This window comes from Vanessa cardui, chromosome 29, assembly GCF_905220365.1.
Source record: "Vanessa cardui chromosome 29, ilVanCard2.1, whole genome shotgun sequence".
NCBI classification, from domain to species: Eukaryota; Metazoa; Arthropoda; class Insecta; order Lepidoptera; family Nymphalidae; genus Vanessa; species Vanessa cardui.
In genome coordinates, this window is record NC_061151.1 from 2,525,233 (window position 1) to 2,550,915 (window position 25,683).

The 25,683-nt window shown below is 37.5% G+C and overlaps 2 protein-coding genes across 2 annotated transcripts; one reads left to right on the forward strand and one right to left on the reverse strand.

The window, feature by feature from the left end:
* Window positions 1-249: 249 nt before the first annotated feature.
* On the reverse strand, window positions 250-24,416 carry LOC124541953 (protein suppressor of forked). The gene is made up of 18 exons (XM_047119891.1): window positions 24,200-24,416; window positions 23,669-23,860; window positions 22,994-23,026; window positions 18,604-18,701; window positions 17,915-18,068; window positions 16,873-16,966; window positions 16,067-16,206; window positions 15,091-15,282; window positions 13,773-13,910; window positions 12,380-12,522; window positions 11,607-11,764; window positions 10,628-10,794; window positions 9,390-9,497; window positions 4,467-4,555; window positions 3,691-3,791; window positions 2,822-2,956; window positions 2,202-2,308; window positions 250-404 (listed from the first exon to the last, which is right to left on the reverse strand). Exons 1-18 carry the CDS (start codon window positions 24,224-24,226, stop codon window positions 300-302), a joined length of 2,181 nt encoding a protein of 726 aa, XP_046975847.1. The 5' UTR covers window positions 24,227-24,416; the 3' UTR covers window positions 250-299.
* A 421-nt stretch (window positions 24,417-24,837) lies between these two features.
* LOC124541948 (U6 snRNA-associated Sm-like protein LSm2) lies at window positions 24,838-25,312 on the forward strand. The gene has a single exon (XM_047119887.1). The coding sequence runs from the start codon at window positions 24,919-24,921 to the stop codon at window positions 25,204-25,206; it is 288 nt and encodes a 95-aa protein (XP_046975843.1). The 5' UTR covers window positions 24,838-24,918; the 3' UTR covers window positions 25,207-25,312.
* The last annotated feature ends 371 nt before the right edge of the window (window positions 25,313-25,683 follow it).

Below are 25,683 nucleotides of genomic sequence, written 5' to 3' on the forward strand. Positions count from 1 at the left end.
ATGTGACAAATTTCAAAGAAATTCTGCCACATGTGCATTCCACCAACCCGCATTGGAACAGCGTGGTGGAATATGTTGCAAACCTTTTCCTCAAAGGGAGAGGAGGCCTTTAGCCCAGCAGTGGGAATTTACAGGCTGCTGTATATTAAATGCAATTGCGTTTTTTTGTGAATAGTATTTTGGTAAATAGTAGATTATAAAATAATTAGATATACGATTAAATTTCCGATTTAAATTGCAATATAAAACTCAAGTGTGTGTATTAAAACGTTTATTTCCATAACTCTGCAAGTCAGCGTTCACTTGACCCTCTTTTGCTGACGCTGGCGGTAGATGTCGTTGACGGGCGGCGCCACGCCCAACTCGTCGTCGTCCGAGTCTTCGCCTATTTTCCTTCGACGAACCTGCCGTCATATAATACATTATAACCCACCATAACGTGTATATAAAGATAGGCGCACACTAAGGCGGGCCGCAACGCATAACAAAAAATCTCCTGAATCAGTGTTAACAAGTGGAACATAGGCACCCAGCTGAGGAGGCATATAATAACAACTCTCAATAATATATTATATCCTGATTTATTTACCTATACTTTATTATTATTATTATAATGTCTTATTTATAATTACGTTATTCGTCATGTTTATTAAATTAACAATAATTTAACCTCACTAGTTCGTCAACTGACTTCCGACTATTTTATTAAATGAGATAGGACGCGCCAATAGAGACGCCATTCTGTTTTTTCAAAATATACCTGTATAACGTTACGCTGCACGAGTATATAAAATTGAGAGTGTGTTAAGTGTTTTATTTCTGAAAACCCACAAGTGTTAACATCAGTTTCATACATTTTGTATGGGCTATCGCACACCTCAGGCTGGCCGCAACGGGCCGCATCGCAACGCATTGGCGTATCACTAGCGAATTTTTACGGCGATGTTATGCGTTGCAATGCGGCCCGTCTCAGTGTGCGTTAGCAGACGCAACATTTCGACGAAATTAGTTCGCGAATTACCATAATTAATTAATAAAAATAATTGATAAAACAGAAACCGAATCATCAACAATATTTATTCAGGTATTTTTTTATAGTACTAAAGTTTATTATTTTCTTTAGTAGAACAGTACAAGGAATTGTACGACCTACAACATCCCAAATATGACGATGTACAGAGAAGGAATAATATGGCAAGAGAAAGGCGGAATCATAAAACAACATATTAAAAAAAAAAGCTCTTCGTCAGAACTATCCATCTTCTTCGATTGCCAAAACCTGACTGATTATAAGATATTGGGTCCCGATGCGTCTGCTATATGCTTTGGCGCAATTTTGCAATGCGATGCTTTGAGACCCGCCGCGGCTATAGTTTGCGCGAGCCTTAAACATACAACTTTTTTTTCTCGCTGGAAAAACGCGTTGATCCCCTACGTGATGGAAAGTGGGGAGGGGGGCGTACTCCCCGGAGCCCTGGACTAAAATACCAGCGGTACCCCCTCCGTCTTTCGGCGGACGACACGGGATCGCTTACGCATGCTACCGTGACGATACAAACATACAAGTTATTCCAATCATAGAAAAATAATAAGCTTTGGTATTAATATCTTGAATAATATTATGTTCATTCCGGATTCGCTAAACATGGCGTACTCAAAGAAGTTGTCATTGGAACATTGGATATTAAAATAAATGTACTATATTAGCATAACAGAGCTAATAAATAAAAATTCAAAACGTCAAAACTTTTTTTTTGTATATAAACGAAAGCAACTTCTATTCAAAAGGCTGTGCCAAGACAAGTCTATTAATAGTATTCTATTTTACTTAAATAAGCAGTAAACGAGCGCAAAACTAATTTACTTTGTCTTTCACATTATTAAGGTATTCATTATTGTCGAGTAGATCCCGGACACAGCCTTTTGGCGTACATAAATAAAAGGTAACGCTGCAGACAATTACTTTGTCTATCAATAAATATGACATATTTTTAGAACTATATAGCCAAAAACTTTCATTAGTATGGAAACGAACCTGACCATCTGAAATCGTACGAGCGACAGTCATACAGTTTATAAGTGGACTTCCTACAAGTTTAGTGCCAAAATCTTTGGTATGACCTTGGAAAAGAACCTGACCACCCGATCGGAAATCCTATGTACTAGCGACCGTCGTGGAGTTTATAGGTGGTGGACGGTACCTTGCTGGAGACGGCGGCCAGACCGTCGTCGTCCACGATCCAGTGCACAGAGCGCGCCAGGTCGAAAAGCTTCGTGTCGCAGCCGTTCTCCTGGCTCGGGGCCGGAGCTGCGGTCACGTCATATACATTAACAAATAAACCTCAAAAACCCACATCAATGGCGTTATGAGGCCAAACAACTTATACAAGTTTAAAACACCCACAAAACAAGGCTTCATCATGTTTTTAAGACGAGCACAAACTACAACAGCCTGTAAATTTCCCACTGCTGGGTTTAGGCCCCTCTCCCTTTGAGGAGAAGATTTGGAACATATTCCAGAGTTGATGGAATACACATGTGACAGAACTTCTATGAAATTTGTCACATGGAGGTTTCCTCATGATGTTTTCCTTCACCGCCGAGCACGAGATTAATTATAAACACAAATTAAGCACATGAATATTCAGTGGTGCCCACCTGGGTTTGAAACCGCAATCATCGGTTAAGATGAAGTTAAAGAGAACATTTGGAGGTTACCATATTGCGGAAATTTACCTAACACATGTAGGTATCCTGACATTGATTTAACAGACCAGGAGATAGGTGAACATATTAACAAAAGATCAAGATGTTCACTCACGTTTATCAGGTAGAGAGATCCTGTTGAAGAGCTGCATGAGTCTGTCGACCGCCACGAAGGGTCCTCTGAAACTGGACGGAGGCGGCATAAGAGTGCACAGAAACGCTGCACTGGACGGCAGCGGGAACGCACCACCTGGGGGAATACATATACATATTATGACATAGAATTTGGGGAGCCCCAAAAATACCGGAAGCTTTAGCCTCAGGACTTAGCTATGATATGGTAAAGTAGTAAGTGTGTTGCAATCTCTATTAACTCGAACCTCTTCGATAACTAATACTTCAATATCTACAATGAAATACAAGAAATTTCAATATTCATAAATAGTTTAAGATTTATCTGACACCGTCAAATCAAATCAAAATAAACTTTATTCAAGTAGGCTTTTACAAGCACTTTTGAATCGTCATTTTACAAGTGAAGCTACCACCGGTTCGGAAAGTAGACTCTACCTAGAAGAACTAGCAAGAAACTCAGTAGTTACTCTTTTTTAACATTTAAAAAATACAAAGTCATGTTAGTTAATACAATTATTTAAATTAATATATCCTGCTTGGAAGTCGACAGGTATTAACTCCACGCTTTTTTATCATCTATAAAATCTTGTATCGAAGAATATGCTTTTTTTACCAATGTATTTTTTATAAACGATATGAATTTGCGAAACGGCAAGTGTTAAAAATGTCTGCGGAATTTCATTCATACGTAGCATCCTGTGGTACTGTCAAATATAATATATACTTTATATTGATCAAAATAACAAGTATCTCCCATAGACAATTTACTCCTATTCCCTGATTTAACAAAAACACTGTTTTTTTTTCATGGTTTGTAATTGTTTTATCAACCTTATCTGTACCACTTACCCGGTATGGGGTGTTCCCCTGGGAGAGGGTTCGATTTCGGCTTGTACGGGATCATTTGATTCGTATCCGGTCTCGCTATGTCCTTATTGGGATCGTTGTCTCTGGGAAGGAATAAAGAATGGTTTAATTTTTATGTATATCTTTATTAGACTATAAATAGTTCCCTAGGTCATTTATCCTCTAATAAAGATATACTAAGAGGATGCAACACGCCAATTACAAGAACATTATACACTCAAATGGTAAAAAAAGGACTCGTTTTAAAATTCTTATATAATAATTAATAGTTGGTTCTCACCAGTCAACCATGGGCAAGTAAAGTATTTTAGAACTCGAAATTAAAATTTCCTTCATTCAAAAATAATCTTTAGAATTATGATTTTGCTATATTTACCTATATTGTAGGTAAATTACCTTAAATCTTACATAGGATAAAGATAAATATGTTAATTATAAGCCGAGATTGCCCAGTGGTTAGAACGCGTGCATCTTAACTGATGATTGCGGGTTCAAACAACGAGCACCACAGAATATTCATTTGCTCAATTTGTGTTAATAATTCATCTCTTGCTCTGCGGTGAAGGTAAACATGTGTCTAATTTCATAGAAAATCTGCCACATGTTCTTTCCACCGCATTGGAGCAGTTCAAAACCTACTCTTCAAAGGGAAAGGACACTTTAGCCCAGCAGTGGGAAATTTATTTTAACAGGCTGTTGTTGTATGTTGATTATTTTAAGAACTACAATAAATATATTAACATATATAAAATACATACTTCTGTCCGAGAATGACGGCCGCAAGTTCCGGCGAAATCCCCGCCAGAGGGCCGCCCAGCGCCCACGACTTGTTTGACATAGACGCCACCTGGGTAATAAAACAACATTAGTGTTGTTGGGGAATTAATTATTATTAAAACTTATATCCTGTATAATGATATGCCCTATGTAGGTAGGGCATGAAGAGAGTCGTAGCTTAACCACCAATTAAAAACCGGCAGACTTTAAGAATTATTTATTGTGACACGTCAACAGTGTTTACATTAGATCGTATAGTAAAAATAATTGAAATAATTAATTTGAAATAAACAACAACAACAGCGCTTATATAGGCATTCCCCGCTCACAATGACCACCATGCGTGCTTGCCACTTTTGGGACCTCCTCCTATGCATGGGGCCATCTTGATAGGGGTGTGGTCAAGCGTGTGACGTCACTGCGAGGAAAATAGATGCGCATGCGACCATTTTATCAAAATCATCAAAATCAAAATATAGTTTATTCAAGTGGGCTTTTACAAGCACTTTTGAATCGTCATTTAACAATTAGGTGAAGCTACCACCGGTTCGGAAAGTAGATTCTGTCGAGAAGAACCGGCAAGAAACTCAGTAGTTACTCTTTTTCAATATTTAAAAAAAATACAGTCATGTTAGTTAATACAATTATTTAAATTAATATATCCTGCGTGGAAGTCAACAGATATTAATTCCACGCTTTTTTATCATCTACAAAATCTTGTATCGAATAATACGGCTTTTTTACCAATGTATTTTTTATAAACGATTTGAATTGCCGAAGGGGTGTATCCATACGTGTGACGACATACATCAGACCACTGCAACGTCACCTAATCAATGACGTAGTTGATCAGGTGATATTTGTGCTGCGTTTAGACGCATTGTGCATTCGCCACAGGCATATCATCAAGTGTCTTTTCGCGAACCCATTATGAATATCATAGACTAATCAAGCTCTCGACCAATGATATCGCGTGAATTTTCTGTCAAATGTTGCTTATTTAACTTCTTTCCTCTTATGGTTAATTAAAACTACATAGTATAAAACAAAGACGCTTACCCCTGTCTCTTGCTATGTATGCTTAGATCTTTAAGATTGCGCAACGGATTTTGATGCGATTTTTTAATACATTGATTCAAAAGGAAGGTTTATATTTGTTATTACATGTGTTACGTGCTCAATTTACTAGAGAATAATATTTTAGAAGCTTTAAAGTATCTTAATTTTGCGCTTAAATTGTATATTGCACCCTTGCGAAGCCGGGCGGGTCGATAGTAAATACATAAATCATAAAATCAAATCAAAATACTCTTTATTGTACACCAGTGAATAAATTACATATACACAGTTTTCATACAAAATTAATATAATAACTTTGTACTTTATTTACTTAATATCTGTATAATCAATTGTTTATTGATTCAACCTAATCAGGGCCGCCGTAAGCGGGGGTGCGACGCGTGCACCGCACGCGGGCGGCACGTCCAGGGGGCGGCAAATTGAGCAATACATCACGTACCTTATTCAAGTCATTATTATAATTCCCACAAATCCTTAAGTAAAACAAATTATTCAAAGCATCGAAAAATATCGCACTCAATAAAGTTAAAAGTCCGTCGTCTGCTATCCTATGAAAAACAATACTGTCGAAATTAGGAGAATCCCCTTTAAGCTTCCTTATCAATTGGTAGATTAGGTATCCGTTACTTGTAGTAGCGCGTTGTCGTAGGGCGGCTTGAAGGATATCACGCCGTAAGTTATATTGGTGGTCGCTCGAAATAGCAGAGCTACGGGCACCGTTAAACCGGGCGCGGAGGGCATACGTTCGCTGTCGCAGGCGCAACGTGCTCAACGCAAACTTAGAGGTACACCTGCGGGCTGCATATCGTCAGTTGAAAAAAGAGTTAGAAAAGGCGTTAAGTAAACAGAGAGCAAAGGGGCGCCCCTATCGTTGTTTGCGATGGAAGCTCCGAATATACGGCGCTCCTGTTACGGAATAACTACCGCCAGAGCTCCTGCGACTGATCGGGGAGCTATTTCCGGGGAAAAGGGCGGGTCATTCAACCATCGATGCCCTAAAACACCCTGAAGACCCGGACAATGGAGGCGGTGGTCCAAGGGAACGTAGTCCTAACGGTATCACCGGACGTGGCGAACGACTTCAATAGTCTTACTTTCTTTTTTTACGGCATTCACGGGCTCATAGGCCCATGCCTTTTTTATATTTTACATTTATACACTTTGGCGTTTTATACTTTATATTTTTACTTAACATCAGCAGATATTCGCTAGACTTCAAGCTCGCCGTCTTCCTTTCGAGACCATAGGACCATTTCGATATCACGAGTTGCCTTCCTATCTCAGAAGGCCGTTGGGGCATACCTCCAGGATCAGGTGATCCAATGGGAGGGAGCGATGGACGACTTGTCCGGCGTTTGAAGTTGGTTTGACTGGCTCCTGCGGGCACCGACCTCGCGGGATGGGTGTCCCGATGGCTCCATCCTGGATGGAGCTTCGTGCAACATTTTGTCCAACTCAGCTTAAAGCTCATTAATGCCAACGTAGGAGGACCTCCTAAACCAAAAACCTTGCCTGCGTGCGCTCTATGGCATTGTATTTTTTATTTATTGTAAATAAATAAATCTAATGCAATCCAGCCCATTTCCGGTCACTGCTGGATATGTCCCGTCCTCTCCAATTGCACGCCACTGAGATCGTTCTTGGGCTCCTCGCATCTAGCTCCTACCAGCCGTCTTGCGTAAGTCGTCACTCCACCGTGCCCGAGGACGTCCTACACTACGTTTGCCGAGACGCGGTCTCCACTCTAGAACACGTTTTCCCCAACGGTTATCGGTTCTGCGTCAAATATGGCCCGCCCACTGCCACTTCAGCTTATTAATCCGGATTCCGGTGGGCTATGTCGATGACTTTGGTTCTCTGGCGGGTCGCCTCATTTCTTCTGATGCGATCCCGCAGAGAAACGCCGACCATAGCCCTTGCCATAGCACGCTGAGCGACTTTAAACTGGTGGACCGGCCTTGCCGTGAGTTTCCACGTTTCGGCTCCGTATGTCATGACGGGTAGGACGCACTGGTTGAAGACTTTCGTCTTAAGGCACTGTGGGATCGACGATGTAAAGATTCGACGTAAGTTTCCAAACGCTGCCCAACCCAGCTAAATTCTTCTATTCACCTCGTCCTCAAGGTTGTTTCTACCTAATCGCAAAGTCTGCCCATGGTAGATATATTTTTGAACAATTTCGAGGACGGTACCGTATATCGCAATCGGATCCGGTAGAACATGTTCATTGAACATGACCTTGGTTTTATCCAAGTTCATCCGTAGGCCGATACGCATAGAAGAATCAGCAAGCGTCTGCAAATCTCAAGTGAGAGATGTATTCGCCATTGATGTTGATGCCATGTCCTTTCCAGTTCAGCGTCTTGAACATATCCTCCATTGAATTAGTAAACAATTTGGGGGAAATAACGTCCCCTCGTCTCACACCTTGATGCAATGATATGGGATTTGTTTGCTGATTCTGTACTTGGACGGAAAATACACCTATTTGGTTGGACTCCCTTAATGCTCGTAACAAGGTTCTTATCTTACGGGACCGTGGGAACAGTGCTGCTGACCCGCTTTGCCGAAGAAGACCAGTAGAAGGGGTCTTCGCTATGGATGTCTTCGCCTCCCGCCATAAGTGTCCCGGGGTTAAGGGTTTCTGTACCCTGAGAACTCCCTAGGGAGTGGAACTCCGCAGAGGTGAGCCTACCATTTGTGCATACTACCGGACGTCACGGTAGTATGCACAAAAGATTTCGTAACATCCTCCAAAAATACAGAGTGGGTCGCTAACATTGGTTTTTTAGCAGGTATACACCCCGCCCCCACCTCATGTGGAGGAATAGTGGTATGCGTTTTTGCAGCGAAAAAAAGGGCGGCATAATAGGTATTGCACGCGGGCGACAAAACAGCTAGCGGCGGGCCTGAACCTAATTATATAGTTTATAGTACGACACAACTTAGATGTAGCATCGGCAAATTCAATAAAACTGCCGATTTACACAACCAATAGAAACAACCCCCTATCGCGGCCATTCGATGCTATTCGTCGCTATAGATTCTCACGTTAGTTCGATCCGAGACAGCGAGTGCATGTAAATCGACGTGTCAAATTGATGAATATATTAGGTCATATGATATTACAAGTTATTACGTTTGTGTAAAGATCATATTCACATGAGAAATAAATATTGATAATTTGGGATACACCAATACACCAATTTTACCGATTTTAGATGTATTAACATCTAAGTTGTGTCGTACTATACTTATAGTTTGTTCGCGTTAAGAATGCAGTGAGTTGTCATTGTTTACCGGCTTTACTCCGCCCCCTGACCATCAAATCTTTTTTAACAGCAGGGTGAAGGTGTATGCATATTTGTGTTGAAATTCCAACAAATTATATTTGTTTTAAAGACTAAGTATAATGAATTTAAAAAATACACATTAAAGTAAGAAATCGAATCGGGGTGTTTAATCAACAAAATTCTTAACACTATATACAATCGTTTGCGAATCTTGCCATCGCGATGTAGAAATTTACATATTTTGCCATAACGTCATCTAGTAGCTATTGGTTACATTAATTATTACGTGTACAGCTTGAATAAATTAAATATAAATATATAAATGAACAAAATTTAAATTATAAAAATATCAGTTAATAATTAATTAAATGTGAACTTGACTTTGTAATTTGAAAAGATTTGATTGGTCAAAGGGGGCGGAGTCATGCCGGTAAACAATGACAACTCACTGCATTCTTAACGCGAACAGACTATAGTTGTGTTTTGACTGATTTACAAATGAGTTTATCTTTTAAAATGATATATACATACTTCCGTGTATCCTATGGACTTGAGCTCAGCGATGCTGCAGGGATACAGATCTAGGAACTTGTAGCGGTCCACCAGTTGAGCCGTCTCCTTGCCTTCGAACTCCTTGATCTGGTGGATGAATGAGAAATAGTTAAGAAAACCGAGAACCGAGATGGCCCAGTGGTTAGAACTCGTGCGTCTTAACCGATGATTTCGGGTTCAAACCCAGGCAAGCACCGCTGTATATATGTGCTTAATTTGTGTTTATAATTCATCTCGTGTTCAGCGGTGAAGGAAAACATCGTGAGGAAACCTGCATGTGTCTAATTTCATTGAAATTCTGACACATGTGCATTCCACCAACCCGCATTGGAACAGCGTGGTGGAATATGTTCCAAGCCCTCTCCTAAATGAGAGAGGAGGCCATTAGCCCAGCAGTGGGAAATTTACAGGCTGTTACTTTATTTTATCCTTTTTTTAGTTAAGAAAATGTTATCTGTGCAAAACTATGCCTGAGATTTTGTGACGCTTTTTATATCAATAGTTTTCATTTAAAGTTGGATAAGCTGCGGAGCTTTTCTTAATAACAAGTGACCACTCATGATGGTAAATGGTCACCACTTCCTAGATATTGAAGCCGAGAAAAAACTTTTAAACACTGCGGCACCAGCTTGTTATACTGGCAAACTGGAACACAACAATAACAAGTATTGTCGTTGGACGGTAGGATATATTATGGGTGGTACCAATCCAGATAAACTCACACAAAGCCTTACCATATATTTTTATAAGGATACATGTCTTATAACATATATGAGTTTATACAAAAAAGCTGTATATTTCATTAAGACAACTCGTTTATGACCACAGATTAAAAAATTATAAAAATAAATCATTATGAATATATCGATTTTAATCTAAAAATGGCCCATTGGTTAGAAATCGTGCGTCTTAGCCGATCATTGCGGGTTCAAACCCAGGCAAGCACCGCTGATTCATGTGCTTAATTTGTCTTTATAATTCGTCTCGTGCTCAGCGGTGAAGGAAAAAATCGTGAGGAAACCTGCATGTGACAAATTTCATAGAAATTCTGCCACATGTGTATTCCACAACTCACATTGGAGCAGCGTGGTGGAATATGTTCCAAATCTTCTCCTCAAAGGGAGAGGAGGCCTTTAGCCCAGCAGTGGGAATTTACAGGTTGTTGTTGTTTTTGTAATCTAAGAACATTAATTTAATATCTATTAATTAATATTTACCTTCTCGAGCACGGCTTGTCGACGTTTCTCAACCTTGACTATGCTCACCAAGTCGCCGATATTGGATTCGAACTCCAGGAATCGATTCCAAATATCCACTGAGCTCTCCGGCTTAAGGCTTCCAGAGGAGAGCACTCTTTCGAACAAAACTCTAGTATTGTTGTCCTCTGGCAAAAGAAAATCATAATTAATTAAAATTAATTATATTTGGGAAGCACCACAGTTTTGAAGCTTCTGCCCAGCGGTGGGACGAAACGTAAAGCCGTTGATTGATATACAATCCTGTATATTCAGGGCATACATTCATGGTAGTTAAAAGTTTGTAATAAAAACTTAGTAAATCAAAGAAACAATATGATTTATGCTTTGAAAGTCACAAATATATCATGAAATCTTCAACATCTCCTGTTATTTTACGAAGCCCTACAATTGACAGTAGCCTTAACTAATACATACTAACACACGTACGCACGCATGCACACATACACAAGTACGCACTCAAACATAGACGCACGCAGATCGTACTAATATTACGAATGCGAAAGTTTGTGAGGATGGATATATGTATCTTTGTTACTTTTTCACGAAAAAACTATGATGACATTTTACACGTTTTTTTATGGTATAGGTTGGCGGACGAGCATATGGGCCACCTGATGGTAAGTGGTCACCATCGCCCATAGACAATGACGCTGTAAGAAATATTAACTATTCCTTACATCGTCAATGTGCCACCAACCTTGGGAACTAAGATGCTACGTCCCTTGTGCCTGCAGTCACACTGGCTCACTCACCCTTCAAACCGGAACACAACAATACTGAGTACTGTTATTTGGCGGCAGAATAACTGATGAGTGGGTGGTACCTACCCAGACGGGCTTGCACAAAGCCCTACCACCAAGTGAAGTACTTGAGTTATACATCACATATAAAGCACCCGTGCGAAGCCGGGCCGTGTCGGTAGTACGAAATAACTCACCGTTGAGATGCGAAAGGTAGTCTATGTAGCACAGGACGTACTCCGGTATGTGGGAAAACTTCTTGAGGCCTAGCTCGAAGATACGGAACGCGATATTCTTGTCCTTGGAGCAGTAGTATTCCATCAGGGCGGCGGCCACGAACACGTGGTAGCGCGACCTTGGAATAAGATACCTTTATATGAGCAACTTGTATTATACAGCCTGAATCGCTTCCTGGCTATTTCATCTCATATTCAATTGTTTATTTATATAATACATAAGACAAACAAAAAAAATTAAAAATACAAAGTCATGTTAGTTAAATACAATTATTTAGATTATATCCTGCCTGGAAGACAACAGATATTAGCAGATAGGTTAAGATGCATGTGTTCTAACCACTGGGCCATTTCGCCTCTTATTACCCAGACGGGTTTGGACGAATTTCTAGTACATAACATAATTTTAATTAAATGTTTTACTATCCGAATATTTATTGATTATATATGTATGTTTGCCTGTGTATATGTATCTATTTATTTTTGTATGCACAAATATACTCTTATGTATGTATATTGAATATTCCATTTATAAAAACTGACACCTATGCCTTTAATAGACCATTTTCTCTGCCCCAAGGTTGCCTGGAAGAGATCGCTTTTCAGCGATAAGGCCGACTTTTGTGCCATGCTTTATTTTCTTATATTTATTTCCTGTGTGTTATACTTGTCTTGGTGTACAATAAAGAATATTATTATTATTATTGTTATCCTATGTAGGTCCGTGACCTTACCTGGGGTCCTCCCTGGCGCGCTTGAAGACGGTCCTGGCAGACTTGATCCCCTCGGCGCGCCTTGCGAACTTCATGTACTGCACATAGGCGAGCGTGGGTTCCGTATCCTCCATGTCTAAGTAGCGGGTGTACACTTGGTGTACCTGGTGAGAAGGAATCATGAATATCTTACAAAAATATCAACGCTGTTGGGTAAGCATACTCTTATAAGGATGGCTTGGATCTTGTTTCTGATATGATGGGGTTTTGTATGGGGATGCACATGTCACAAATTCCCTTCTCCAGGTTATGTCATAATTGCCGAGTTAGAGGCATTTCTTAGACCAATTTAATTGTTTTTTTTTGGGCCACCTGATGGTAAGTGGTCACCATTACCCACAGACAATGACGCTGTAACAAATATTAATTTGTTATGTCCCTTGTGCCTGTAGTTACACTGGCTCACTCACCCTTAAAACCCGAACACATTAATACTGAGCACTGTTATTTGGCGGTAGAATAACTGATGAGTGGGTAGACCTATCCAGACGGGCTTGCACTAAGCCCTACCACCAAGTAATTATTGTATTATTTTATAATTGTATTTATTTTTTTGTTTTTTTCGATTGAGAAAATATATTTTAACGATATTTCTTTACGCGTCTCTTAGTAGACTGAACTGGCAGTAATCATCACATGAGGATAGAGAGTTATTCCCCTAGGTGTTCTTCCCATCCCTTCCCTCTAAAATAAATCTTGTTACTCTTTTAATTCACACGGAATCTTCAATAACTATTTTGTCGTGATTTTAATTTAATTTAAGTCGTTTACTTTCTTCAATTTATACTTGCCCAAGTTCCGGATACCCTAGAACTACAAAAGAAAAGCTTGGAGGCGCAAATTACAAATTAAATCGAACAAATTTTTTACCTCATACAAATTAGTCTATCAATTATTTACCCTAATACCAGTAAGTTATCAATCATTAGTATGATTACTGTAGTTTGACACATTTGACTACATACTCGCCGGAATCTACCCATATACCAGTAAGTTATCAATCATTAGTATGATTACTGTAGTTTGACACATTTGACTGCATACTCGTCGGAATCTACCCATATACCAGTAAGTTATCAATCATTAGTATGATTACTGTAGTTTGACACATTTGACTGCATACTCGTCGGAATCTACCCATATACCAGTAAGTTATCAATCATTAGTATGATTACTGTAGTTTGACACATTTGACTGCATACTCGTCGGAATATACCCATATACCAGTAAGTTATCAATCATTAGTATGATAACTGTAGTTTGATACTTTGACTACATACTCGTCGGAATCTATTGGCCAAAGATCAAGACCCCTTTGGCAAAGCTAGCCCTGTGGTGTCAGGGTTCAGCGTACCTTGTTGTAGTGCAGACGGCTCTCCTCGTAGTCGGCGTGCGCGAAGTGCAACAGCGTGGAGTGCTTTAGCGGGCCGCTTGTGGCGCGCTCGTACACCGCGGCCGCTTCGTCCGAGAACAGCCGCGCCGCATTCGAGTCCTTATGCCAATAGCAGAAGGGTCATTATTGTGTGAACTATAATCGACCCTCAAAAGAAAAGCCTAAAAATGTCGCAGTCGATCGTGATTTCTCAGTGAATACGCTATTTGACAATGCGAAAAATAAATTGTGAATTATTATAATCACTGTATATTATGAGTTTAAAGATGGTTATTTACTAACGTAAGTTGAAAATAATACTTATGCATTTTCTCAAATATTTGTCACGTGACACAAAACGCTCCCGATTGGCTGGGCTTGCGATGAAGTCACTTTCTTGTAAACTTTGCTTTTCTACTATATGTACCACAGGTTAAAATACAGGAAAGTGACGTCACCGACCCCACTGCAGCGACATATTGTCCAAGCAGCGTTTTCGCGCGTTATTTAAATATGGAATTTTTAATATGATATTTTTCGGCAAATATTTACTAGAAATAAAAAACACAACTTTTACTGAGTTCCTTAACTTCTACTAAATAATATAAAATGGATTTTAAAAACCTGTCAAATAGCCTATTGTCATCCCTACTCCTAGCAGAACTTATTAGGTGGGGTAAATAGGAATATTTGTAATTCCTTTAAATGGGCTCATATTGTAATAAATGAAAAGTAACTTATATAATAACTACAATCTTCTCCGATAGCTACACATTATGATAGAATTATATCTGTAATTTATTTTTAACTAGTAGTTGCCCGCATCTTCGGCCGCGTTTTAGGGTGTTGGTTGTCATATACAACAACAACAACAGCCTGTAAATTCTTACTGCTGGGCTAAAGGCCTCCTCTCGCTTTGAGGAGAAGGTTTTTGAAACATATTCAACCACGCTGTTCCAGTGCAGGTTGGTGGAATACACATGTGGCAGAATTTCTATGAAATTTGTCACATGCAGGTTTCCTCACGATGTTTTCCTTCACCGCTGAGCACGAGATGAATTATAAAGACAAATTAAGCACATGAAACAGCGGTGCTTGCCTGGGTTTGAACCCGCAATAATTGCTTCATACCAAATTTCATCAAATTCGGTTCAGCGGTTTAGTCGTGAAAGACAGATCTTCACATTTACAATATTAATATAGCTAACAATATTAAGTCCAAACAATGATGAAAGGCAAGTACTATGAAATACAAGATCAAAGTTTGCGGGAAAGAATCTTGAGGCATTTGCAATCTTACCCCTTTTTCCTGCAAAAGCTTGGCGGAGTGGTCCAGGAACTGCGCTGCCTGGTGCCACACGTCGGGGTGGTGGGCCAGGCACAGCAGACACTGCTCGATGGCGAACATCACTCGCCGCGCCACGAGCGCTGTGTCCTCGGAACGGAGGGGGTTCGAACGCTCCCAGGTTATGTATTTCTTCCAAAGTTCCACCTAGGAAAAACATCATGGTATTGATAGGTAGACGGTGGCAATAGACGGTAAATGGTGACCACATACATTGAAACCGAAAAAAGAAAAAACATTCCTTACATCACCAACGCACGAACAACCTTGGGAATTAAAGTTCATTACTTATGTCCCTTTTGCCTTATGGACGAAAAGTGCGTACACCGGTTTTCATGGGTACGCCACTCTGAGGTACCACTTCGATTCCCGGCCGAGTCGATGTAGAAAAAGCTCATTAGTATTCTATGTTGTCTTGGGTCTGGGCTTGTGGTACCGTCGTTACTTTTGATTTTCCATAACACAAGTGCTTTAGCTACTTACATTGGGATCAGAGTAATGTATGTGATGGTGTCCAATGTTTATTGTTATTTACTGGCGGTAAAGTATGTGGTGATCGGATGGTACCGAACAAGGTCTACCAATAACAGCCTGTAAATTCCCACTGCTGGGCTAAAGGCCTCCTCTCCGTTTGAGGAGAAGGTTTGGAACATATTCCACCACGATGTTCCAATGCGGGTTAGTGGTATACACATGTGGCAGAATTTCTATGAAATTTGTCACATGCAGGTTTCCTCACGATGTTTTCCTTCACCGCTGAGCACGAGATGAATTATAAAGACAAATTAAGCACATGAAACAGCGGTGCCTGCCTGGGTTTGAACCCGCAATCATCGGTTAAGATGCACGCGTTCTAACCACTGGGCCATCTCGACTCTAGTGAAGACTTAAACACCAAAATCCTGTAAGTGTTCATTATCATGGGACAAACCTGCTTCATCTCCTCCCTGTCGACATTGGGCGGGGTGGCGGGCATGTTTCGGTTCAGGCCTCGTGTGACAGTCTCCAATTCTTTGGCCACCCGTCTTGCGTTCATGTACTCTCTGGATCTTTCCATGGCCATACGTTCAGCTAGAAACATTGAATATGTAAATCTATTTAAAGTTTAAAATAAAACGTGTTGTGTCATTTCTATATGTATAACTAGTCATTGGGGTTTGGCGTTTTAGCGATTGGTTGTCATGTGTTAGGCAAAAAAGTAGCCTATGTTCTTTCTTATAGTTCAAGTTTGCTTCAAAACAAATTTCATCAAATTCGGGCTAGCGGTTTGGTAATGAAAGAGCGACAGATAAACAGAGTAACTTTCACATATATAATATTAAATAGATTTGTAAAATACAAAATCTGACGAAGGAATTCCACTGAAATTATATTGACAATCAACAAGTAATTCTTCTATATCGAACGAAGATATTTTAAGTTCTTTTCGTGATGTGTTTTTTTTTTAGGTATAGGTTGGCGGACTAGCATATGGGCCACCTGATTGTAAGCGGTCACCATCACCCATAGACTAACGCTGTAAGAAATATTAACTATTCCTTACATCGTCAATGTGCCACCAACCTTGGGAACTAAGATGTCATGTCCCTTGTGCCTGTAGTTACACTGGCTCACTCACCCTTCAAACCGGAACACAACAATACTGATACCGTATAATATTCCTCTAAATCTGTTGAATGCCAGGCCCTCTCAGCATCCGCGAGTATAAGCCAACACCCGACTATGATAACATCTTACCGATTATTGTATTGATGCCCTGTTCGAAAGCTATGTAATCCTTCCATAATGTTTCAATTCCAATTATTGGTGTTATCACGGCCCTTTGGTAGACCTAAAAACGATTTACAACAAATAAAAAACACCCTTATTGAATCGTGTACAGTCAGAGTAAGAAAACCTTCGTCAGTTTTCAAATGAATTCCTTTATCGAGTCTTAAACTCTTATTACCTTTTGAATCTAAAAATCAAATCATTGCGATGCAATATGTCATTCTCGATCGGTAAAGCAGATTATCGCCCACACTGAGCACACGAAAATAGATCTTGACGGTGACGAACCTTTTCTTACCCCGACTGTACATAGAGGTTATAAACATATATGCAATTGAAGTTATACTGGCCTTACATCAGTTAATAGAGAAGCAAAACCGCTTTCATTTTGTTAAATAGAAGAATTTAAATAATATGAGGATTATCATGAAGATCATCATCGGTCTTAAAAGTTGATTTAATTAAAGAGGTTTCATAATTAGTCTGGAGGCATTTTCCAACTATGCTTATTATGTCACAATTAGAAGGTAGCTTATAAAATTGCCAAGATATATTTATTAGGTATTTTTTCTTTTATGTGATAGGTTTGCGGACGAACATATGGGCCACAAGATTGTAAGTGGCCACCATAGCCCATAGACAGTGGCGCTATAAAAAATATTACACCCACCTTACACCCACCCACTAACTTTGGGAACTAAGGTGTAATGTCCATGGTTAATGGTTAAAGGTAGGTTAATGCCATCAATATATTTACAATAGCTGGCCATATTGTTTAAATTGCAATTGCCTAAGAAAATACGTAAAGGTGTTAGGTCTGCACCTTAAGTCTTTCTCGTCATGTCTTATCATGATAATGGGGGAATAGAAATTGCACTTACGATAGAACACACTCTTGTAAACTATTATATATGCAGATTGTTAGACTCCCTAGATATTTTATAGTGAGTCAGTCAAGAAGACACCATAACTATCACCTGACCTTAATAAAGAGGATTCATAAATTTACCTTCCTAACAGCAGATATCTTCTGATTCTCAGCGTATGATCCGACAGCGTCGACCGATTTCAAGAACGTAACATAATCGTTCCATATGGGATACGCATGTATATCTAAGCCTATTTTATCCAGCGCGAAGTCGTATGCCTGAGCCATTTTCTCCCTGTAACAATTACGCAAATATAAATATTACCGTCACCGTCTCAAAATCACAATCATTACAAAAGGAAATCAGTTTTTTATGGCATGTTGGTGGACGAGTAAATGGACCATTTGAAGGTATGTGGTCACCAACATCCATAGACAATTGTGCTTTATTCCTTACATCGCCAATGGCCACCAACCTTGGGAAGATGTCCTATATCTTGTGCTTTTTACACTGTCTCACTCACTCTTCAAACCTGTTTGGTGGTTGAAAAGTGGGTGGTACCTACCCAGACAGAATTGCAAATATCCCTACCACCAAGTTAAACGGTTAAATATCAGATCTAACGCATTATATAACATGTTTGTTATGTCTAAGAAATAGTTATCAACTGTAAAATGTGATATTTATTAACAAATCTAAATGCTTGAATTAATAAATGTTTAGTCTTTTCGACTCTTGCCCTCTCTTGCTTGGAATAGGCAATACAAATATATGTATGATGTCTAATGATAAATAATATTAAATTGATAATGTAAAGAGATATACGTACTTGTAAGTTGGTAACATGCATTTTGTTTCTTTCACATAATTCAGGTACAGCCTCCACAGTTCAATATTCAGGATCTTCATGAGGCACCTCTGAAACAACTGGTCAGGCACGGAGGGTTATGAGAAAAGTGCATTTAATTCAACAATCAAATTAATTTTTAATGATTACGAAAGTCACTCAAATTTCTTAATTTAGTTGAGGGTGATTATTTACAATTGTTCTATTTTATTATATGTTAAAATTCTCGTAATTTTAATAATTACTGACTTTCATTACAACCAGCTCAGTTGAACATACGAGGCAATATTTGCAAACCACCATTGGCTTGGCTACTTACGGATCAGGCTACGGATGAAAGAAAAAATAGATAAATAAAATCAAAATCAAAATAAACTTTTTGCAAGTGGGCTTTTATAAGCACTTTTGAATCGTCATTTAACAATTAAGGGAAGCTACCACCGGTTCGGAAAGTAGATTCTACCGAGAAGAACCGGCAAGAAACTCAGTAGTTACTCTTTTTCAAAATTTAAAAATACAATCATATTAGTTAAATAAAATTATATATGTATGTAATGTATCCTGCCTGGAAGTCAACAGGTATTAATTCCAAGCTTTTTTATCACCTACAAAATCTTGTATCGAATAATATGCCTTTTTTACCATTTTATTTTTAGAAACAATACGAAACGGCATAAATATGGATAGATACTGGGTTTTTTTGATAAATATTCAGTTTCTTAAATAAAAGAAAAGTCTTTAGAAAAAAACTCTGTGAAATGTCTCGGATGGAGAAGACATGATGGAGATTGAACGGGACAGACGAGATTATGGACTTGATTAGGTATGGTTTATATTATATTTTCTGTATTTTATTCTTTATGATGTCTGGAGAAGAATGTGTTGATTAGAACTCAAGCTCAATGAGCTCAGATTTGAAGGTTTTGGGGGATGAACTGGTTTGGCAAGGGATGATCGGAGGTCTCCTCTTCTATGGAGAGAAAGTTTGAACTTAATCCAATTAATTTCGCTGTTGCTTTACAATAAAGTAAAACATTTTTAGTTTTTGTCAAAGAAATCACGGAAATGTTCTTTTCTGGCCTAATACCTATTTATCTGGTCAAAATTGGAGAATATTTTTTAAAGACATCAAGAAATATCTCTTTATCTTTTAAACTTTATTCAATTTAATATCAATGTAATTATCAATCGTCGTCCAGTTCTGGGCTTGGCGCCATTCTATAGTGCGCCAAAAATTATTGGCTTGTATCAATCGAGTCTTGCAGGACATCCGTTTACCTGACTAATTAGTCTGGTGTAATGGCCATCGGTTCTTCAATTTAATAAGTCATTACTTTCGGAATCAGGTGATCAGATTATGTCCTTAAAAGACACTCTGAGCTTGATTTAGTGGACTATTTGCGCAAGCAGTGTCCAAATTTCAAAAAAGTATGTTTATATGGCACGTAGCTCGCATATAAAACTCCAAATATTGCCATATAGGCAACCTAAAGAGGTGACAAACGTTGCCACATATTTGTTTGCCTAAACAGACAATATTCTTACGGCCCCCAAGTCATTCCTACTGAGATTCATATGAACCAGATATTTCCTAAGACGAAATCAACAGTTTTTACTTTGATGTATACTGGTTCTGGAATTACGCCGTTTGAAAATTCTGTGGCCAGATCAACGTTATTTTCAAGATTTATACCGAGACCGACATAACTCGACTTGTTGTTGACCAACATTTCTGTAATTATGACATATATTTATATTAGAATCTATACTCAGGGTAGTCCAACGTATTGAAACACATTGGTGAATATAAAATTCTCGTCAGTCCTGGATTTGGAGTCGTTATAGCGACGGTATACAGACATATCGATAACTATGTCATATTTTTAGGTTTACAATAGATATAGCTATCCAAGTTTTAAAGTCAAGGGTTTTCTTACTAATCACAAAAAACCATATGATTGTGCTCTTTGATCTTTCTGTTTAATCAACGAGCTGATTTCACCCTGAATGCTAGAACTCTACACATCGTTAGGTGGTTGGTGATAACTTTTGAAAGTTTATATACGTGACTCAGGAGGTGGGGAAATGTTATCTCGTTAATAAAAACAGTAGGGCCTCGGTATTTTTCGCAGTAACACAATTTTTATATTGTACGTACTAGTTTTATATCATGGCTTTTCTTGGAAAACCAATACGAGTTTCAAATAACGAGCCAAGATATTTTATATCCACGTTTCACAACCTTTTTCGTACAGTTTGCAAACTAAATAATTTTTATATCTGTCCTAGAGAAACCAACCTGTCAAAGTTATGGGCACCACATTTAAATATCAATATATAAGGGAAATATTATATGAGTGTTTTTGAGAAACGTTAAAGAAATTAGCATAACAGTTACACTTCAATTTTTTAAACTCAAAAGTGGTCTCTGGATCTTCAGTATAAAATATTCATTTATGCTGTATCGCGGGGTTCAGTCGGTAACTCTAAGGCCCTTAATTGACTTATCTCCTGTACTTCAAGTAAAAGTAATCCATAAACCCTTGTTTATTTTACTTGATTAGAAAACATATATTTCTTAACTATTATCATCATTGTTATTCTTATTCTATATGAATCAGAGTGTTGTGCTACAAAAGGTAGTAATAAAAGACAATTGCATGTTGAGATGAGAATGCTGAGAGGAATTTGTGGGGTAACGCGATAAAGTAAGGAATGAGTACATAAGAGGAAGTTTGAAAGTGACACCGATAGCCGAGAAGTTAAGGCGGCTTTCATGGTATGGGCATGTTATGCAGAGGAATGAGGAACACATTGTGAGGATGGCCTTGAGCGTGGATGTGGATTGATATAGAGGTAGAGGACGACCTATGAAACGATGGTTGGATTGTGTGATAGACGTATGGAAGGAGAAGACGTGCTGCGCCGACCCCAAAAAAAATTGGGATAAGGGCAGGAGAATGATGATAACACATTACGAATGAATTATACCCGAAAACCTTTTTGGTAATAATAACTAAATTAGCAAACAGACAGACGCGTAAGGCTACTAATTATTATATCACTTAATCCTAAATTAACTAAGACATTTTATATTATTAGTAACTGTAACCGATTTTAATCACGATAATAATCGTAAATAAATCGATTGTTCAAAAACTATGATCTAAAACTGGACGCGTCTATAGGTTCTAGGCATGTGTTCGGTATATCGAAACTAATCTAAAATCGGATGTAGTCGGAATATCAGATGATATCGATTAGATGTTAACGAGTAATCGTTTTCACCGCATCTAAAAAACTATGAATATAGTTTTATACGTCAAAGTATTCAATGTACTAACATTAAACTCATGAAGTCGCCCTATCTCTTTTTAACTTTACACTAATCCATTTGTGAGAAAGAGATGAAGAGATCGTGGAACCGATTTCGATATAGCATTCCTTTCTCTTTCTCACATATTGTGCAATTTAAAGCTAAACAAAGAAAGGGCGACATCTGATCGAATGTCAAAACCGATATTTAATCGTCTATAATATCCGTTACACAACAGATATCAAAAAATTAGGATATCGCCCAAGCCTAATTGGTTCTGAAACATTGGTCAAAGTCAGGTTAACTAGGCTGTATACTGAGCGCTCATTGGTCGCGTTTTTGCCATCGATTTTCATCGACCAATGACAATTCAAATCGAACACAAATTAATTAAGCTGACTTAAACAATGTTTTAGGTTATATATTTAAAACTATACTAACTACATATATTTCACACGTATTTAGCATTATAAATAAAAATATATTAATATATTATGTACGTAATTAAATATTAATCAGGGATAATTATACATGTCAAAAGTGACCTTTAGAGGCAAATATTTGTTTTTAATAATTACCTATTAAAATGTTCCCTAATTGTAAAAGTAAGTATTTATAAAAACACAGATAATCTTTCTTATAATGACATATGAATTCAATACACATATAACACAGAATGCACAAGTGAAATAATTACAGAAGTGAAACTTCTTAGGATGTGTTTTAATATTTGACTTCAGATACATTTAATTAGAGTTTCTCTGTACATAAGAAAGAAGTGATGTAATAAAAAAGAGAGCTATACATTTCAGAAGTTTCACTTCACTTCACTTCACAATCTCATGAGTGCATTTTTTTTTACTATTTGCCAAAAAAATCACCTCCAACATGTCTGAACACAGACACCCTAGCTGAAAAAAAAGATGTTATAGTATGTTTGTCTTTATTTATTTCACTAATAACTATACATTATATCAGTCTTGTTTCCCCGCAGATAATACCTGCTCTTTTTTATATTTATCACAGACAACCTATCAATTTACCCATCTTACTAACCTTTTCAACTTTTTCAAAATTTCTCGCCTTCATCTGCAAATAAATTAATTTTAGTAAGAATTGTTTATATTATATTTTTCCCTAAACTGGAAATAACTTAAGAAATAAGCCGTGAGATCCACAGGGTAATTTTAAATTTTGCAGTTGAATAAAATATGATTCCAGAATTAAGAAAGAAGTTTATTAAGGGTATATCAAAATGAACCTGAAAGATTAATCTAGATACAAGTAATAAAAATCTTATTACTGTTGCACCAGGCTATCTCGGATTTGAAGGCACCATGATAATGAGATACCTGTTAAGGATGTTAAAACTACTGTGATATGTGGTATATATGTGATATTGCTTTCAGCTACAGTCCCTTTTATATTTTACGGGACATGTACTACATGCAAACTTTTATTTTATAGTTAGGCAGGAAAATGTACGACCTGATGGCAAAGTAGTCACAACTACAACTGTAATAAAAATGAGCCAGTCAGACTCAATAAATGTATATTGTGCTGAATTCTATGCATGCAATTGTTGGAATATATCTGGCAACACTAGTTTAAGACATTACTAAAAAATGCATCTAGTCTGATGTACCCCTTCATGACTGGGATGTTTCATCCAGGATAAATTTTATGTTAAATGGATACATCACTATTTTTTCAAGTATACTTCATACTAACCTCCTGTTCTATGTATATTTTCCAATAACGGCCAGTAGTTGGAAAAGCCGTGATGAGCTTCTCGTACATTGACCGTACTTCATTTATAGGCCTAGTTTGGGCTTCTCGGATCAAGAGGGACCAGGAATCCACGTCATATACATTGGCTTCCACTGCTCGGTGAGCGCGGATTAACCTTTCATTTCCCCAGTCCTGTTAAAGCATTTAACATATTATCAGTATGATAAAACCACGCACATATTTTTCCTTTACCAATTCATATGTCGAGATAATTTTTTAAAAAACATTAATTAATAAAAATCCTAGCGTGCAGCTTATACTTGTTAACTTTCAGAAAGGATATTTTATGTAAATTGAATTTATTTCGAATGATAATTCTTGGTAGAATCTGTAATCTAAGCCGGTGGTAGCTTTAAATTTAATACAAATCAGTAAAACGTTTATTTTGGTATTGTATCCACATTTCAAATATACCACTAAATATCTACAGTACAATAAAGTATATAGTATCAGGTGTACAAAAAAACTTACGATCTCTGCGCTTTCATCCGCCGTCATGTCGGTAATATGTTATTGTCAATTATACAAAAGTAAATAATACTACAACTAATCTAATAGAAGTGAAATTATTATATAAGCACTATTATGGGTTGAACTGAAGTTAAAAATACATTTTATTTAATTAAATATAAAATAAAATAAAGAATCTACACCGACGCCATGCACTTCAACGAACACAAATATGCAAATAAAATTGACATATGACAATACAATGACAGTTGCATAGAATATTATAAATTGGTGTTTGTAATAAATGGCTTCTCGAGAAAAAAAATGTTATTATTGTTGTTATTTCAAAATGAACTGTAACTATTGTAATATTTTTCTCATATTATTTCATGTCAATATAAAATTATATTTTATTTATTTATTAATATAACTACAAACTAAACTCGATTTTAGGTGAAACTCGGTGAATTTGTATTATGCTGGAAATGCTGGATGCTGAAATATTTAAATAACATAAATCCAATTGTTTTGAAGTTATAAACATCTGCCGATTTTTATTTAATTAAGTTTATTTAAAAAAAATTGGGACGCTATTTTTCACTCGGCCACAACCTCCTCATACATAAAACCTCATATATAATCTGTCTCATTTTCAGTTGTCAAAATACTGTCAGTTGTCATTGCAAATTTATTTAATTTCTGTTTCACCATTGCCGCCCAGTGAATCAAAATAAACAAAAATGCTTTTTTACTCATTCTTCAAATCACTCGTAGGCAAAGATGTTGTGGTGGAGTTAAAAAACGATCTCAGTATTTGCGGGACGTTGCATTCCGTTGATCAATATTTAAATATAAAGTTGTCGGATATAAGCGTCATCGACTCGGATAAATACCCTCATATGCTTTCAGTAAAGAACTGTTTCATTCGGGGTTCAGTCGTGCGTTACGTGCAGTTACCTGCTGATGAAGTAGACACACAGCTGCTCCAAGATGCGGCAAGGAAAGAAGCGACTGTCTCGACCAGATAGCCAACCTAACCTCTATGTTGATATGCGACCGTTGGTTTAAGGACTTAAAAGTGTTCGTTTATAAATTTAAGTGTAAGGCTTATGGAAATAAATTTTATTAAGAACATGATCTGCATATATTTTTATCCTAATCATATAAAGTGTTATTGAGATTGAAAAAAACTATAAATTTTCTATTGGTTTCAGTATACCACAAACCAAATTTCAAATTAATTAAATTAGAAAAAGCTGCAATTACATTATTCAGTAATTAGCACTGTTAGATGGGCTTATTGAATGCAAATATATCATTACTTTTAATTATACACCTATTTTATTTAATTTCCATCGTGTTTAATTACTTCTACTACTTTATGTTGTCCATGTCTATAGGCAAGCAGAAATGGCCTAAATATCATTACGTCCAAATAATTTAAATAATTTCTATGAAACCTGTATAGATTTTCACATGTAGCTTTTTAGTATTAGCAAATAATT